At 37.0% G+C, this 15391-nt stretch overlaps 2 protein-coding genes across 10 annotated transcripts in view; one reads left to right on the top strand and one right to left on the bottom strand.

Moving 5' to 3' along the window:
- Positions 1-15391, top strand: part of LOC106875848 (excitatory amino acid transporter 3-like) — a 410144-nt gene that overhangs the window by 60301 nt on the left and 334452 nt on the right. For all 9 annotated transcript variants that reach the window (XM_089355173.1, XM_052969531.2, XM_052969535.2 and 6 more), the window contains exon 2: positions 9692-9766. In XM_089355173.1, coding sequence (XP_089211299.1) covers positions 9692-9766 — 75 coding nt within the window. The remainder of the gene's footprint in view (positions 1-9691; positions 9767-15391) is intronic.
- LOC149134658 (uncharacterized) lies at positions 12547-13322 on the bottom strand. The gene has a single exon (XM_089355201.1). The coding sequence runs from the start codon at positions 13147-13149 to the stop codon at positions 12547-12549; it is 603 nt and encodes a 200-aa protein (XP_089211327.1). The 5' UTR covers positions 13150-13322.

The raw sequence follows: 15391 nt of genomic DNA, 5'->3' as shown, positions 1-15391 counted from the left end.
TTGGATGCTATCTCATCAGTTATTAAGACAAACGCTATGAAAAAACTGTTGAATAAAGGGAAATTACTCCAATAGGCATGGGGAAAGTAATACGTCATTCATAGAATCCGCATATGCACACATATACACACACACATACACATGTACATACACACACAAACACATGTATGCATATATATCTATATACATATACATACGCGCATGTACATATACATAGAAACACACATATATACATATATATGTCTATGCATACACGCATATATACCCATGCACGCATCACTATGTCCATATACACATCTCTACACGTACACACACGTACATACGCATATATACAAAACATATTTTATATGCACATGCATATACATATGCAGAAAGACGTAAATACAAATAAAAACATGCTTAAAAACGCACGCATCATTATGTTCATGTACATACATACACGGATAGACGTATATACAAATAAAAACACATACGCAAAATACATAAACTGTAAAACATTCACATTTGCTGCAAAACCTGAATATACAAATGACTTATATATGTATATACACAAATACACCCTCCTGTCTGTCAAACACATCTACACCTGCAAATATTATAAACGTATATGCAAACATATATGTATGAAGGAAGGAGACAAGTACAACAGGTAGTGTCTTGCACTTGTATATATACAATCATTTGTACACGTATATATGCATGCACATACACATTAGGTATATACTACATACGTATAAGTTACACAGTTATAAAGGGTGAAAAATAATATACAGAAAATAAGACATATGAAAGGCTTGTACGTGGACATAATATAAAATGCAGGTTCTATCTGTGATCTTGGGGGTGGGGATGGGGGGTCGAAAAACATAACAAATCTTTTGCCATATGTGGACATGACCCCAAAAATTCAGTTCTTGAATTCAGACCGATGTCTAAAGAACTTTTCCAGATGAGCCATCTTTCCATATTGCAAAGACCGCACTTTCCACTGCTGTAGATGTAAGGCTTACACTTGGCCAAGATCTTCTAGTGAATCTTATTGCTGACACCTTTTTCTTTTAAGGACCATATATAACTGGATGATTTGGTTGTTTTCCTTTTATTCCAGTGCCTGAAGCTTAAGGTTTGATTGTTGAACCTGGCTTTAGCATTTCCCTCTCTGAGACCCACATATTTCTTTGATGAAACTATGTCCTTAGTGGTTGTAGAGTCGGCGGTGGTTTCATAAATGATGGCCTCGGTCATACAAGCTCCATTTAGCGGGCACGAATTTTTAACTCTGCAGGAACAGCCAGCTACATTTTGTTGTTTTTGTGTGTTGTGTGCAGTTATATTTTTAAAGTTAGTCATAGAACTAAAACTAATTTTTAGGTTATGCCTATTAAAGAGCTTCCTATAATTATGATTGATTGGAAAATGCCTATCTATAAGTGATAAGAAATATCTATCTATATTAAAGGTCACTTCGGTGGAGTAAGGTGTGAACCAGATAATTTTCCTATTCCTATTTTTCCTTTTCTTTATTTTTGGACTAATAATAGGTGTATAGGTTATTTCCTCGCTAAAACCACTATCTTTTAGAGGTTTATTATATATTGGGGCAACACTATTAAAAATGTTTATATTGGAGGAGAAGCTAGAAATTCTCTTGCTAATATTTTTAACTAAATTCTCAAACACTATGGGTGGATGGCAGGAACCTACATTAATATAGGTAAGTCTATCGTTGGGCTTTCTATAGAGTTTGTAAATATCCTTATTTAAATCTAAAGATACATCTAGGAAATTGACAACTGTCAGGTTGGTATCTATTGTTATGGTAAGATCAAATGTTTTCATCATTTGGATAATGTCCTTCCTAAACTGATCTTGCACTGGTCTATTGGTGTTTTTGGTTAAAGCTAGAGCATCATCTTTGTAAATGGCGAAATATTAGTCAGCGACTTCTATGCTATTGGACCATTGTACTAAAGTAGTAGCATATCTCACTTTAGTATTGAATTTTCCAAAAATTTCTTTAGTAATAATACCAATTTCTGATTTTGATGGGTTAATAAGTCTACATTGAGGATTAGATAGGAAGTTCTTTTTCTGGTCTTTAATAGTTATAAAGGCCTCTTTCTTTGGGAGGACCTCTATTTATGTTATCTAATTTAAGGCCAGTGGCGATGATGTTAGCTTCTTTATTAACGTCATTATAAACTTGTGGTCTACGTTTAGTGTAATTATTAATAATGTTGTTATGTAGGAGTCATGAGTATGTGCTGTTTCTACAAGGTATAAGTTTTTGGGGAACTTTTTATGTATTTGATATGAATTTTCAGTTTCTATTGGAAAGTGTTAGAAGACTTATGAAATTTTATTTTGTTTATACAACCACTAAGGACATAGTTTCGTCAAAGAAATATGTGGGTCTCAGAGAGAGAAATTCTAAAAAGCCAGGTTCAACAATCACATCTTAAGCTTCAGGCACTGGAATAAAAGGAAAACAACCAAATTATCCAGTTATATATGGTCCTTAAAAGAAAAAGGTGTCAGCTATAAAATTCACTGGAAGATCTTGGCCAAGTGTAAGCCTTACACCTATAGCAGTGGAAAGTGCAGTCTTTGCAATATGGAAAGATGGCTCATCTGGAAAAGTTCTTTAGACACTGCTACATGTCTGAATTCAAGAGCTGAACTTTTTGGGTCATATCCATGTACAAGCCTTTCATGTGTCTTAGTATTTGTCATATATTTCTTATATATATTTTATTGCTTTATATATTTTTCTGTATATTATTTTTCACCCTTTATAATTGTGTAACTATATATGCATGTAGTATATATGAAATATGTATGTGCGTGCACATATACATGTGTACGAATGATTGTATATATACGAGTGTAAAACTCTATCTATTGTACTTGTCTCCTTCTTTCATACATATATGTATGTATATACGTTTATATATCTGCAGGTGTAGATGTGTTTGACAGGCAGGAGGGTGTATTTGTGTACATACATATATAACTCATATGTATAAAGTTTTGCAGAGAATGTGAATGCTTTACAGTTTATGTTTTTGTGTATGTGTTTTTATTTGCATATAAGTCTATCCACGTATATATGTGCATGTGCATATAGAGATGTGTATATGAATATAATGATGCATGCATGGGTATATATATGTATGTATGTATGTTTACATATGTATAGACATATATATATATATGTGTTTGTATGTATATGTACATGTGTGTAAGTATGTGTGTATCATCATCATCATTTAACGTCCACTTTCCATGCTAGCATGGGTTGGACGATTTGACTGAGGACTGGTGAACCGGATGGCTACACCAGGCTCCAATCTGATATATCTGTATATATATGTATATATATATTTCTATATATATACACACACGCACTGTGTGTGTATGTGCGTACGTGTATGTATATGTGTACATGTGTAGATTCTATGAATGAAGTTTTACTTTCCTCACTCCTATTGGAGTAATTTCCCTTTATTCAACGGTTTTTGTTCAAAGCATTTTTGTTTGTCTTAATAACTGATGAGATGCCAGTGCAGACTTCAGCCCTGGCATCCAAAACTCTGAGTTTTATTATGACAACCAACTAATTGTCACATATTATATTTATAGATAAATTCCTCTATTAACATAATATCGAGGTCTCATCCATTCTTTTGTTGTCATATTATTATTAATATGTATATATGAGTGGTTGGCGTTAGTAAGGGCATCTAGCTGTAGAAACTCTGCCAAAATAGATTGGAGCCTGGTGATGCCATCCGGTTTCACCAGTCCTCAGTCAAATCGTCCAACCCATGCTAGCATGGAAAGCGGACGTTAAACGATGATGATGATGATGATGATGATATATATTATAATGTATATTATAAATATATATACATATAATATATATTATATATATATTATAATGTATATTATATATATATATATTATAAATATATGTACATATATTATAATATATATTATATATATATATTATAATGTATATTCTCTTTTATTTCTCTTTTACTTGCTCCAGTCATTTGACTGCGGCCATGCTGGAGCACCACCTTTAGTCAAGCAAATCGACCTCAGGACTTATTCTTTGGAAGCCTAATACTTATTCTATCAGTCTCTTTTGCCGAACTGCTAAGTTATGAGGGATGTAAACACACTACCATCGGTTGTCAAGAGATGTTGGGGAGACAAACACAGACACACAAGCATACATATATATACATATATATACGACAGGCTTCTTTCAGTTTCCATCTACCAAATCCACTCACAAGGCTTTGGTTGGCCCAAGGCTATAGTAGAAGACACTTGCCCAAGGTTCCAAGCAGTGGGACTGAATTCAGAACCATGTGATTGGGAAGCAAGCTACTTACCACACAGCCACTCCTGCGCCTATATTATATGTATATATATATATATATATATATATATATATATATATATATATATAATACGTGTATATTATATATATGCCAGCCTTTCCTTCTTTGGACACTAAACTCTGCTTGCGAAGACTGGTTGGAGCAAGTGAAATCGAAATCGTAATTGAACCAAATTTGATGACTGGCACCTGTGGCAGTGGAGTGCTAACAACACCATCCGAGCATGATCATTGCTAGAGCAGCTGTCTGGCTTCCATGCTGGTAGCATGTAAATAGCACCATTTTGAGTGTGGCCTTTGCCAATACTGCCTGACTGGCCCTTTTGCCGGTGGCACGTAAAAGCACCCACTACACTCTCGGAGTGGTTGGTGTTAGGAAGGGCATCCAGCTGTAGAAACTCTGCCTGATCAGATTGGAGCCTGGTGCAGCCATCTGGTTTGCCAGTCCTCTGTCAAGTCGTCGAACCCTTGCTAGCATGGCAGAATTTCAGATCAGGATGCCACATTTGTTGGATTTTCATAGGGATTTTTCCAATTTCTTTTTTTGCACCACAATCTTGGAAGTGATGAAATTATGCTTTTTATGAAAAAAAATTTTGGAAAATTTATGATTTTTTCCCACCACCTTATATTTTAACCAATTTTGTTTGCATTATGCACTTAAAAACAATGGGAGAAGCCTTTTCAATAAAAAAAAATTTTGAAATTATTTTTAAATGAAAAGATGTGTGATTTAAGGGAGATTTAGGTGATGTTACTAGTACATACCACAACCACCTCATACTTTTCTCAGAATTGCTTGTAGACCTAGATTAAAAAACAAACAAAATGTGAAAACTACTTTTTTTTAAGCATTAAAAACATGAATTAAAGGCATTAATAACATCTGTAATTTACAGCAAACTTGATAGTAGGAGAGAGAAAAAAAGCAAAAATGAATATGTAAACACTGACACCAATTGTCCTGATTGTATTCAAAATCAGAAAAACATGACATCTGACTTTAATAGTTTACAAAATTATATTCATTGCATAATATAATTTTTATTGGCGGAATTTGACCAATATTCCTCAAGAAAAATGAAACTTACATGTACAAGAATATCTGTTAGGTTTGCCTAGCAGCGAGAGGGAAAAAACAACATTCTCAATACAATGATTACATGCTAAATTTGGGCTCTAGAAAACTTATTTAACTCAATTTAGTGCATTTTTGTAGAATTATATGTTTACTTTAGTAATTAGTTCATCTATTTCCTGAAGCCCTAGCTCAAACTTGATATTTGAAACCTTGGATTTGCATTCTGTTTGACCTCTTTCCACATGCAAATACATTAGTTTGGCAAGTAGGATCAGTATACCACCCTCTTTAGTGACTTTGTGCTTTTTCGACATATCATGACCAGAATTATCAATGACTATATAGAATTCATGAGAAATGTTTTTTTCTTATGATATAAAAATCTTAAAGAAAATATGTCCTTTTCTAAGTGAAAATTAACAATGAAATTTATGCTTTTGTTGATTCTTTCTTGTGTGGAGATTCTGTCTTTACATTGATAGAATTATATTCCCTTTCTATCAATGTAAAGACAGAATCTCCACACAAGAAAGAATCAACAAGGAGAATCTTTTCATAGAGAAATTCCAACCATTTCTTAACACACACACCCCTCAGTGACCTTATTTCTCTATGAACAGACACAAACTTCCTGTTGAAAAAGAGTTCATAACTCCAACTAAAAACACTTGTCTCCTCTTACACACACTTCCTGTTTTGACACCACATTTCCTGCTTAACACAAACTTTTAACCCTTTTTTTTAAACCTAACAAAACTCTCAACTCTCATGCATCCTTATTTTTCCTACCAGTTTATACATGAACTACTATTGAACTACAAAAGCTCAAAGACAATATAATGTATGGGTATATTTATTTTTTTATATATTATTGTTTTATATATTATTTTCTTCATTTTGTACTTTTTTGTAAAAAAAACATTTTCATTCTCCTTCTTCTTGATAATTTGCTTTTCGCAATGAAAACCAGTTAGAAGAAATCTTTATTAAAATATGCTTCCAGTTTAGCATTCTGGCTTTTTTTAATTTTCCTATATATATATATATATATATATATATATATATATATATATATATATATATATATATATATATAAAATATATAGTTTTAGGGAAAATAACCAATTTTCAAGAACTCATAGATGAAAATCCACTATCACATATAGAAAAATTAATAATTAAAAGCACAACGGACTTCTTTCAGTTTCTGTCTACCAAATCCACTCACAAGGCTTTGGTTGGCCCGAGGATATAGTAGAAGACACTTGCCCAAGGTGCCATGCAGTGGGAATGAACCCGGAACCATGTGATATATATAACATATATATATATATATATATATATATATATATATATATATATATATATATATATAACATATATATATATGAGTAACTGTGTGGTAAGTAGCTTGCTCACAAATCACATGGTTCCGGGTTCAGTCCCACTGCATGGCACCTTGGGCATGTGTCTTCTACTATAGCCTCAGGCTGACCAAAGAATTGTGAGTGGATTTGGTAGACGGAAACGGAAAGAAGCCCATCATATATATATATATATATATATATATATATATATATATATATATATAGCAATGTTAATTCTCTAAATGAAGTATTAACAGTAACTGCACGATAAAGTGTAGTATATTGCCACTTAAGTGTGGCTGACCCCTAGGGGTGGATGTTACTGTTGCTTTTAGCCCCAGGAGGACATCTCCTCCAGCTGGCTTATCGACACACGACTGTGTCCTGTTTGCCAAGGGAGTTATCCCTCTCACCTCGACCAGCAGCACGAACGTATCCGGATTTCAGGGTTATTTCCCTTCGTCGGCGTTCGACAGCTGATGACCTTGGTGAGAGAGACAAAAACCTGGCAAACCTTATATCTTCTTTTCCAGTGAAATTCTTCACTGATATTGAAAAGGTGAAAACAAGCAATGTTAATTCTCTAAATGAAGTATTAACAGTAACTGCACGATAAAGTGTAGTATATTGCCACTTAAGTGTGGCTGACCCCTAGGGGTGGATGTTACTGTTGCTTTTAGCCCCAGGAGGACATCTCCTCCAGCTGGCTTATCGACACACGACTGTGTCCTGTTTGCCAAGGGAGTTATCCCTCTCACCTCGACCAGCAGCACGAACGTATCCGGATTTCAGGGTTATTTCCCTTCGTCGGCGTTCGACAGCTGATGACCTTGGTGAGAGAGACAAAAACCTGGCAAACCTTATATCTTCTTTTCCAGTGAAATTCTTCACTGATATTGAAAAGGTGAAAACAAGCAATGTTAATTCTCTAAATGAAGTATTAACAGTAACTGCACGATAAAGTGTAGTATATTGCCACTTAAGTGTGGCTGACCCCTAGGGGTGGATGTTACTGTTGCTTTTAGCCCCAGGAGGACATCTCCTCCAGCTGGCTTATCGACACACGACTGTGTCCTGTTTGCCAAGGGAGTTATCCCTCTCACCTCGACCAGCAGCACGAACGTATCCGGATTTCAGGGTTATTTCCCTTCGTCGGCGTTCGACAGCTGATGACCTTGGTGAGAGAGACAAAAACCTGGCAAACCTTATATCTTCTTTTCCAGTGAAATTCTTCACTGATATTGAAAAGGTGAAAACAAGCAATGTTAATTCTCTAAATGAAGTATTAACAGTAACTGCACGATAAAGTGTAGTATATTGCCACTTAAGTGTGGCTGACCCCTAGGGGTGGATGTTACTGTTGCTTTTAGCCCCAGGAGGACATCTCCTCCAGCTGGCTTATCGACACACGACTGTGTCCTGTTTGCCAGCTGGAGGAGATGTCCTCCTGGGGCTAAAAGCAACAGTAACATCCACCCCTAGGGGTCAGCCACACTTAAGTGGCAATATACTACACTTTATCGTGCAGTTACTGTTAATACTTCATTTAGAGAATTAACATTGCTTGTTTTCACCTTTTCAATATCAGTGAAGAATTTCACTGGAAAAGAAGATATAAGGTTTGCCAGGTTTTTGTCTCTCTCACCAAGGTCATCAGCTGTCGAACGCCGACGAAGGGAAATAACCCTGAAATCCGGATACGTTCGTGCTGCTGGTCGAGGTGAGAGGGATAACTCCCTTGGCAAACAGGACACAGTCGTGTGTCGATAAGCCAGCTGGAGGAGATGTCCTCCTGGGGCTAAAAGCAACAGTAACATCCACCCCTAGGGGTCAGCCACACTTAAGTGGCAATATACTACACTTTATCGTGCAGTTACTGTTAATACTTCATTTAGAGAATTAACATTGCTTGTTTTCACCTTTTCAATATCAGTGAAGAATTTCACTGGAAAAGAAGATATAAGGTTTGCCAGGTTTTTGTCTCTCTCACCAAGGTCATCAGCTGTCGAACGCCGACGAAGGGAAATAACCCTGAAATCCGGATACGTTCGTGCTGCTGGTCGAGGTGAGAGGGATAACTCCCTTGGCAAACAGGACACAGTCGTGTGTCGATAAACCAGCTGGAGGAGATGTCCTCCTGGGGCTAAAAGCAACAGTAACATCCACCCCTAGGGGTCAGCCACACTTAAGTGGCAATATACTACACTTTATATATATATATATATATATATATATATATATATGTATATATATATATATGTGTGTGTGTGTGTGTATGTTTGTGTGTCTGTGTTTGTCCACCCAACATCGCTTGACAACTGATGCTGGTGTGTTTACGTCCCCATAACTTAGCGGTTCGGCAAAAGAGACCTGTAGAATAAGTACTAGGCTTACAAAGAATAAGTCCTGGGGTCGATTTGTTCAACTAAAGGCGGTGCTCCAGCATGGCCACAGTCAAATGACTGAAACAAGTAAAAGAGTATATAATATATATATATATATCCAAGAAAGTTAGGGGTTGTGAATCCAACCCATTAAGGGATAATATCTATCCAATATGCTGTCGGAAGTCATTGTCCCATCTTTGGTCTCTAGATGTCCTTTTTAATTACTGATATGACATAATATGTCACATGTTTGTATATTGTTATTATTGTCCTCTTAATTAAAAAATAAACAGGTAAATTGACAAAATAATGTCTGCAAGTTGATGAATACCACATATTCCCCTCCATTTTCTTATTGCTATATATATATATATATATATATATTAAAATTAAATATCATAATCTGTTTTTTTTTTCTTCTCTTGCTCTCTCTGTCTCTTTACAGGAATGCCTGGGGAAATCTTTCTTCGAACCCTAACTGCCATGATTACACCACTTATAATTAGCAATGTGATAGCAGGTAAATATTCAGCATCTTACAATTATAAATACAATATTAGCCACATCTCTTATCTCATACATTTGATAACATGGTTGGAAGAATGTTTTCTGAATCTTTATAAGTAATATGATGGTATATGAATCCTTCATATTTTACTTGCCTACTAAGGATAAACTGTTAAGAAGTTTACTTTTTAACCATGTAGTTCACTTTTTGATCCCTCTGCATTGTACCTTCTATTGCTTCAGAGTGATTCAAGCTCTATGAGTGAATTGGGTCAGCAGAAACTGAAGTCATGGGTAATTCAAAGGCCCAGATTTATTACTTGCAGCCTCATTCTACTTTTGCTTGATGAATCTGTATACCTTGTCTTTCTCATATAAATTCATATATTTTGTCTCATGAATATTATTTGGCATGTGACTCACTCTTTGGTGATGATGATAGCTGCATATCTACAACTTCCTGTTCTTGTCCTCTATATAATACATCAGCATATTTGCTTTGTTTCTCATTTACTATACTCTTGGCTATTACTAACCATATTCCCTTCTGTTTTATGAAAAGCAAAGTCCAGATAAGCTCAAATTTGTTTACCTTGCTTTCAATTTTGTGTAATTTTATTTAATCATACCAATTACATTGTCTTAAATTTAATTCTAGTATACCTCTTTTTTAATATTCAATATTATCTCTATATACATCCCCCCCCACACACACACACAGATACATACACATATAGACAGACAGATAGATAGATAGATAGATAGATAGATAGATAGATAGATAGATAGATAGATACCAATCTCGAGAAATTAGGCTTCTCAAAACCAGAAAGGAGAAAGCTAATTTGAAGGAGTCCCTCACTCTATCATCTAGTAGTCAATACAGAAGCTAGGAATAGAGGAGTGGCTAGTGAGAGCTGTGGAAACTATGTACAAGGACGCTGTCAGTAAGGTGAAAGTCAATAATGAGTATAATAACAAATTTAGTATGCAGGAGAGTTTACTAAGGGTCAGTTCTCAGCCCCCTCTTGAATATGACCTGTTATGTACTGGTCCTCCAGGCCATAACAGGCATTTAAAACTTGGCTCATGGGAGCTCCTCCATGCTGATGACTTTGTTCTCATAGTTGAATCTCTACTAGAATTAGAGAAGAAATTTTGGAAGTAGAAGCAATTACTGGAATCAAAGTCCTAACAGTTAATTTAGCAAAGACCTAATATTAGTGAGTAGGAAAGCAGACAACTTACTAATCCCTTCAGCAAGATGGCCCTGCTTGATATGTGGAAAAGTTATGAATAGGAATTCCATACAGTTACTCAGTACAAGCTAGAGACATAAAAGAGGTGCATTGGAATCACAGGAAGGTTAAGAAAAAAGTAGTCTTTGTGTGTGGCAGATGTACAGGAACAATAAGCACTAAGAGCATACAAGAAATATATTTCCTCAAATGCTTCAAAGGATCCTTGCCAGTAGTAGATATTTCCTTTACCTAGGTGACCAAATTAGCAGTAGAGGAGGATACTCTGAAAGTGTAATTGCTAGAATAAGAACTGGATGGGCAAAGTTCAGAGAACTGTCACTTTTGTTGGTATCAAAGGGCCTCTCTAACTTTACTAACTGCTAATCCGCTAACTAAAAAAGTTAGCTTTGCAAACACTAAACAGGTAAAAAAATTAGTGGAAGCGAACACTAACTGATAATCTCTTACTTGTATCATATGAATTTAGTTTCAGTCTGGTTTTTTGGTTTTAAAACCCTTAAAAACAGACCTAGAGAGCTGAAATTTTCATGTAGTTTAGATATAGAACTTTCCAAAAGGGTACAGCATGCCAAAATCAGATGATGATCAAGGTGTACTACTCTGGCTGGGCCTTCTCCATTGCCTCAACATGATGCTGGTTGCCCTTCATAAACATCAGCCTCTCAAAGTTACCATCTGACAGGGTGACTCTCTTGGCCTTCAAAATATCTTTGCATATAGAGAATAGGTGCTCAACTGCAGCACTGGATGGGATAGCAGTGTTATACTTGGTGAACAGGTTGATCAAGACCTGCTCACCCAAAAAGGTAACTTCAGTCAGGACCTCCTTTGAGATGGTCTTCAGCCAGGTCTTCACCAAGTTCTGCGCCTTGGATTTCACGTGGCTTCTGCTCTTTCAGAGCCGAGTGATGTCGATGAAGAAATCATCTTCCTCATCTTCATTGCTGGTGGTGCTGCTGCCCTCTTCATTGGTCTCCATTAGGGCTGTCTGTACAATGGTTTCCATGGTGTTCGTTACCCTGCTAACCTGGCTATTTTTATACTGCTCCAGCCAGATCAGGCAAAATTCGGGGTGGAAGGCAACAGTCAGCTGGCATTCCAGGTCTTCTAGGAGCGGCCCAAACCTCTTCATGATACCTGTCAGTATTGCATCTACCAGAGGACTGCAGTACAGAAGATGTTTGAAATTGCCTTCTTTCAACTTCATGATGGTAGCCGCTACAGTTGGCAGAAGGCTTCTGAGATAGGCCTAGTCCTCCCACTGGATTTTGTCCAAGGCCTTGGCAGCATTAGACATCACCTGGGTGTATTCTGTCAGGAAGCTGACATCAGAACCAGTGAAAGTCTGCAGCTTCAGCTGTGTCATCAACCTGTGGATAGCTCCCCTATTCTTCTCCAGCAGGTTGTTGAGGACAACAACAAAGTCATAGGTAGAGTTCTATCTGGTACTGTTAGGGACCACCAGCCTCCTCTTCAGCATGTCAAGAATGCTGTCTGTTGCCACCGTGTTGTGGCTCTGCAGATTCCACAGTCACTGTGCCTTGGACATGGCCTTCCTGTAGGTCGACTTGAACAATGCGCTGTCAAGTGCCTTGTCGGCATCCACACTGGCTACCAAGTTGAAGGTATGAGCTGCACACTTCATCTGCACTGGCAGGTTTAGGCCCAGGTTGCTGGACTTGTCAAGGATGGAATCAACAGAGATGTACTCAACTTCATCCACATCCCCAGCCTTGGGATCCACATTCAGGTTCACATCCTTGATGCCCTCCATGTCAAGATTGGCAGCAGCCTCAGGAATGTCTGACAAGAATTCAACTTCTGTACCAAACTGCATAAATGCCTTAAGGTTTTTGCTATTGTCCATCATGGTCCTGATCTGCTTGTCTTGCAGATGGAACTTGTAATGGGTGTCCACCATGGCCCGGGCGAGAACATCAAAGGTGTGATGTCCTCTGAGCTGAGAGCAGGCCAGGATGGCATGTTGTCTCGTGCAGGTCTTGGGATCCAGCCAGTGTGCTGTCATCCCCAGGGAGGACCTATTGTGGACCAAGCAACAGTCTGTGGTGGTTGCCACCCAGGTGACATCCTTGAGCAATCTGTAATTAAAAGATGTTAAAATGTAAAGAGACATAAGTTGTAAAGTTAAAAACTTTAAATTATAGAGAGAGAGAAAGAGACAGATATGTAAAATAATCAAGGTGGCTAGCAGCAATTTAAAACCAACAAGGAAATAATTTACTGTGACTATATATAAACTGATGCAGAGTATGATCAAGGCCTACTACAAAAAAAACAAAAAACAAAACAAAACTAGTCTCTCATCCACATCTCCACACAAGCTGTAATGGGTTTTGTGAGCATGTGGTTTGTATAATTTTTGCTGGTAGGAAGGAGGCAGGACATTTGATTGCAGTATCTTATAAGCAGAATTGGGTATAAGATGCATCAGATGTAGTGTACAAGAGAGAAGATTGTGCTGATATGGTCATGTGATACATATGGATGAAGACAGCTGCATAAAGAAGTGGTGATCTTTAAATGTTGAAGGAACCTGTGGAAGAGGAAGACACAGAACAGAGTGGTGCGAAATGATCTTCAGATATTGAGCCTCACAAAGGAGATGACAAAAGACCAAGACAATTGGCAATTTGTTGCACTTGAGAAGACCTGTCCAGCTAAGTATAATAAAGGCAAAAAAAAAAAAAAAGCCTAGCCTCTATGTTTATAATCCCGCTATGTCTTCAATTCATCAGCTTGATATTAGGTTCATTTTGTAATTCTGTGATGGAAACTGAGTCACAGGCATGTCAATCAGTTTCAAACCACCACCTGGTCCATATAACACTATGCTTTCACTTTATCCTGAAGCTTTCAATTTTTCAAAAGCTTTTACAATTGTCGGGCTGGGTTGCGTGAATTTCTAGTCAAGGGTTGGGTGTCAACGAATTTATTGAGTATTAACCCTTAGAGCCTGTAACACCAGTATAGTGGTAGCAATGCTAGATGTGTATATGCTGTAGCACAAGTAAAGCAGTGCAAGGTCATTTAGCACAGCATGTGTTTGATTATGCATGTTTTGACCCTGTTTTGATTAATCAGTCAGAATGTCTATTACATCTGAATATAAGACAATATGTCTGCACCCAGTTCAATTGTTTTGGCAATGTGTTCTTGTAGAAATGGGGAGAAATTTCACACTGAAATGAGCTCTAGTATGTGAATATGAGATTGGGCTGTTGGGATCAAAACACAAGAGCCAGAAGCTATACACTGCCAGTCAAATGCTTGATAGAATTAGATACCAAAAATGATGCGAATTACCAGTGAATTAGATACCAAAAATTATGCAAATTACCTAGATAGGGACTTAGAACCTGCTTCTGACAATGAAAGGCACAGTGTAGGAAATGAAGGCAGTGACAGAAAAAATGATTCAGATAATGAATCTATTGGTGCAGAAAAGGAACCTGGCACTGCAGAATTGGATGCCAACAAAGGTAACACAGACATTATCAACATAGGTCCATTTGATGCTTCAAATTGTGGGCCCCAAACATTCCAGACAGCATAACTGGTGATTCTAAACCAATTTGAGTGTGTTAATATATTTCTGGATGATCAATTCTGAGTAAACACCCAAACCAATCTGCATGCCACACAGGATTGAGAAACAATCCCCAGTAAATGTTACTGTAAAAATTTCTAAGTTCTTACTGTTGAAGAAGCAAAAGCCTTTACAGGCCTGTATCTTGCAATGGAAAGTAGTGTGATCAAACCATAGTATCAGATGGTAAAAAGTTTTTTGTTACACACAGTTTCCATCACAGAATTAGAAAATGAACCATAGACAAATCAGACGAGATATATAAAGTTAGGCCACTACTCAACATGCTGCTGCATAAATTCCATGAGCATCACAACCCAAAGCAGTACCTTAGCCTAGCTGAAGGGATGATACTGATCAAAACAGGTTGGTCATCAGTATATAAAAGACAAACAAACCCATAAACTTTGGAGTAAAATCACTCATTCTGTGTGAAGAGGACACAGTATATATTATAAATGCAGAAATATACACAGGAAAGGTTGATAGAGAAGTAGAGGAGCTATGTGTTACAGGTAATGTTGTTTTGAGATTGGTGAAAGAGGTGAATCTCACTTGACATGGATAGATACTACAACTCTGTAACACTGATCAACTTCCTGCTCACATGTGAGAAATCATTCACAGATGGTACAGCCATGACAGTCAGGAAGCTCTATCCCAAAGAACTGTGCAAAAAGAAGTTGAAAATCTATGGGGAATCTGACTACCTCTGTCAAGGAAGTTTTGTCTGCATGGTATGGAATGATCACAGACCTATTCATTTCAT

The sequence above is a fragment of the Octopus bimaculoides genome, chromosome 7 (genome assembly GCF_046866305.1).
Source record: "Octopus bimaculoides isolate indiv1 chromosome 7, ASM4686630v1, whole genome shotgun sequence".
In the NCBI taxonomy this organism is placed as follows: domain Eukaryota; kingdom Metazoa; phylum Mollusca; class Cephalopoda; order Octopoda; family Octopodidae; genus Octopus; species Octopus bimaculoides.
The sequence above is the reverse complement of the archived record's forward strand: the minus strand, read 5'-3'. Positions and strand labels throughout refer to the sequence as shown.

Coding starts and splice junctions, on each gene's coding strand:
- LOC149134658 (XM_089355201.1), bottom strand. CDS start 13,149: ATGTCTCTTTACATTTTAACATCTTTTAATTACAGATTGCTCAAGGAT.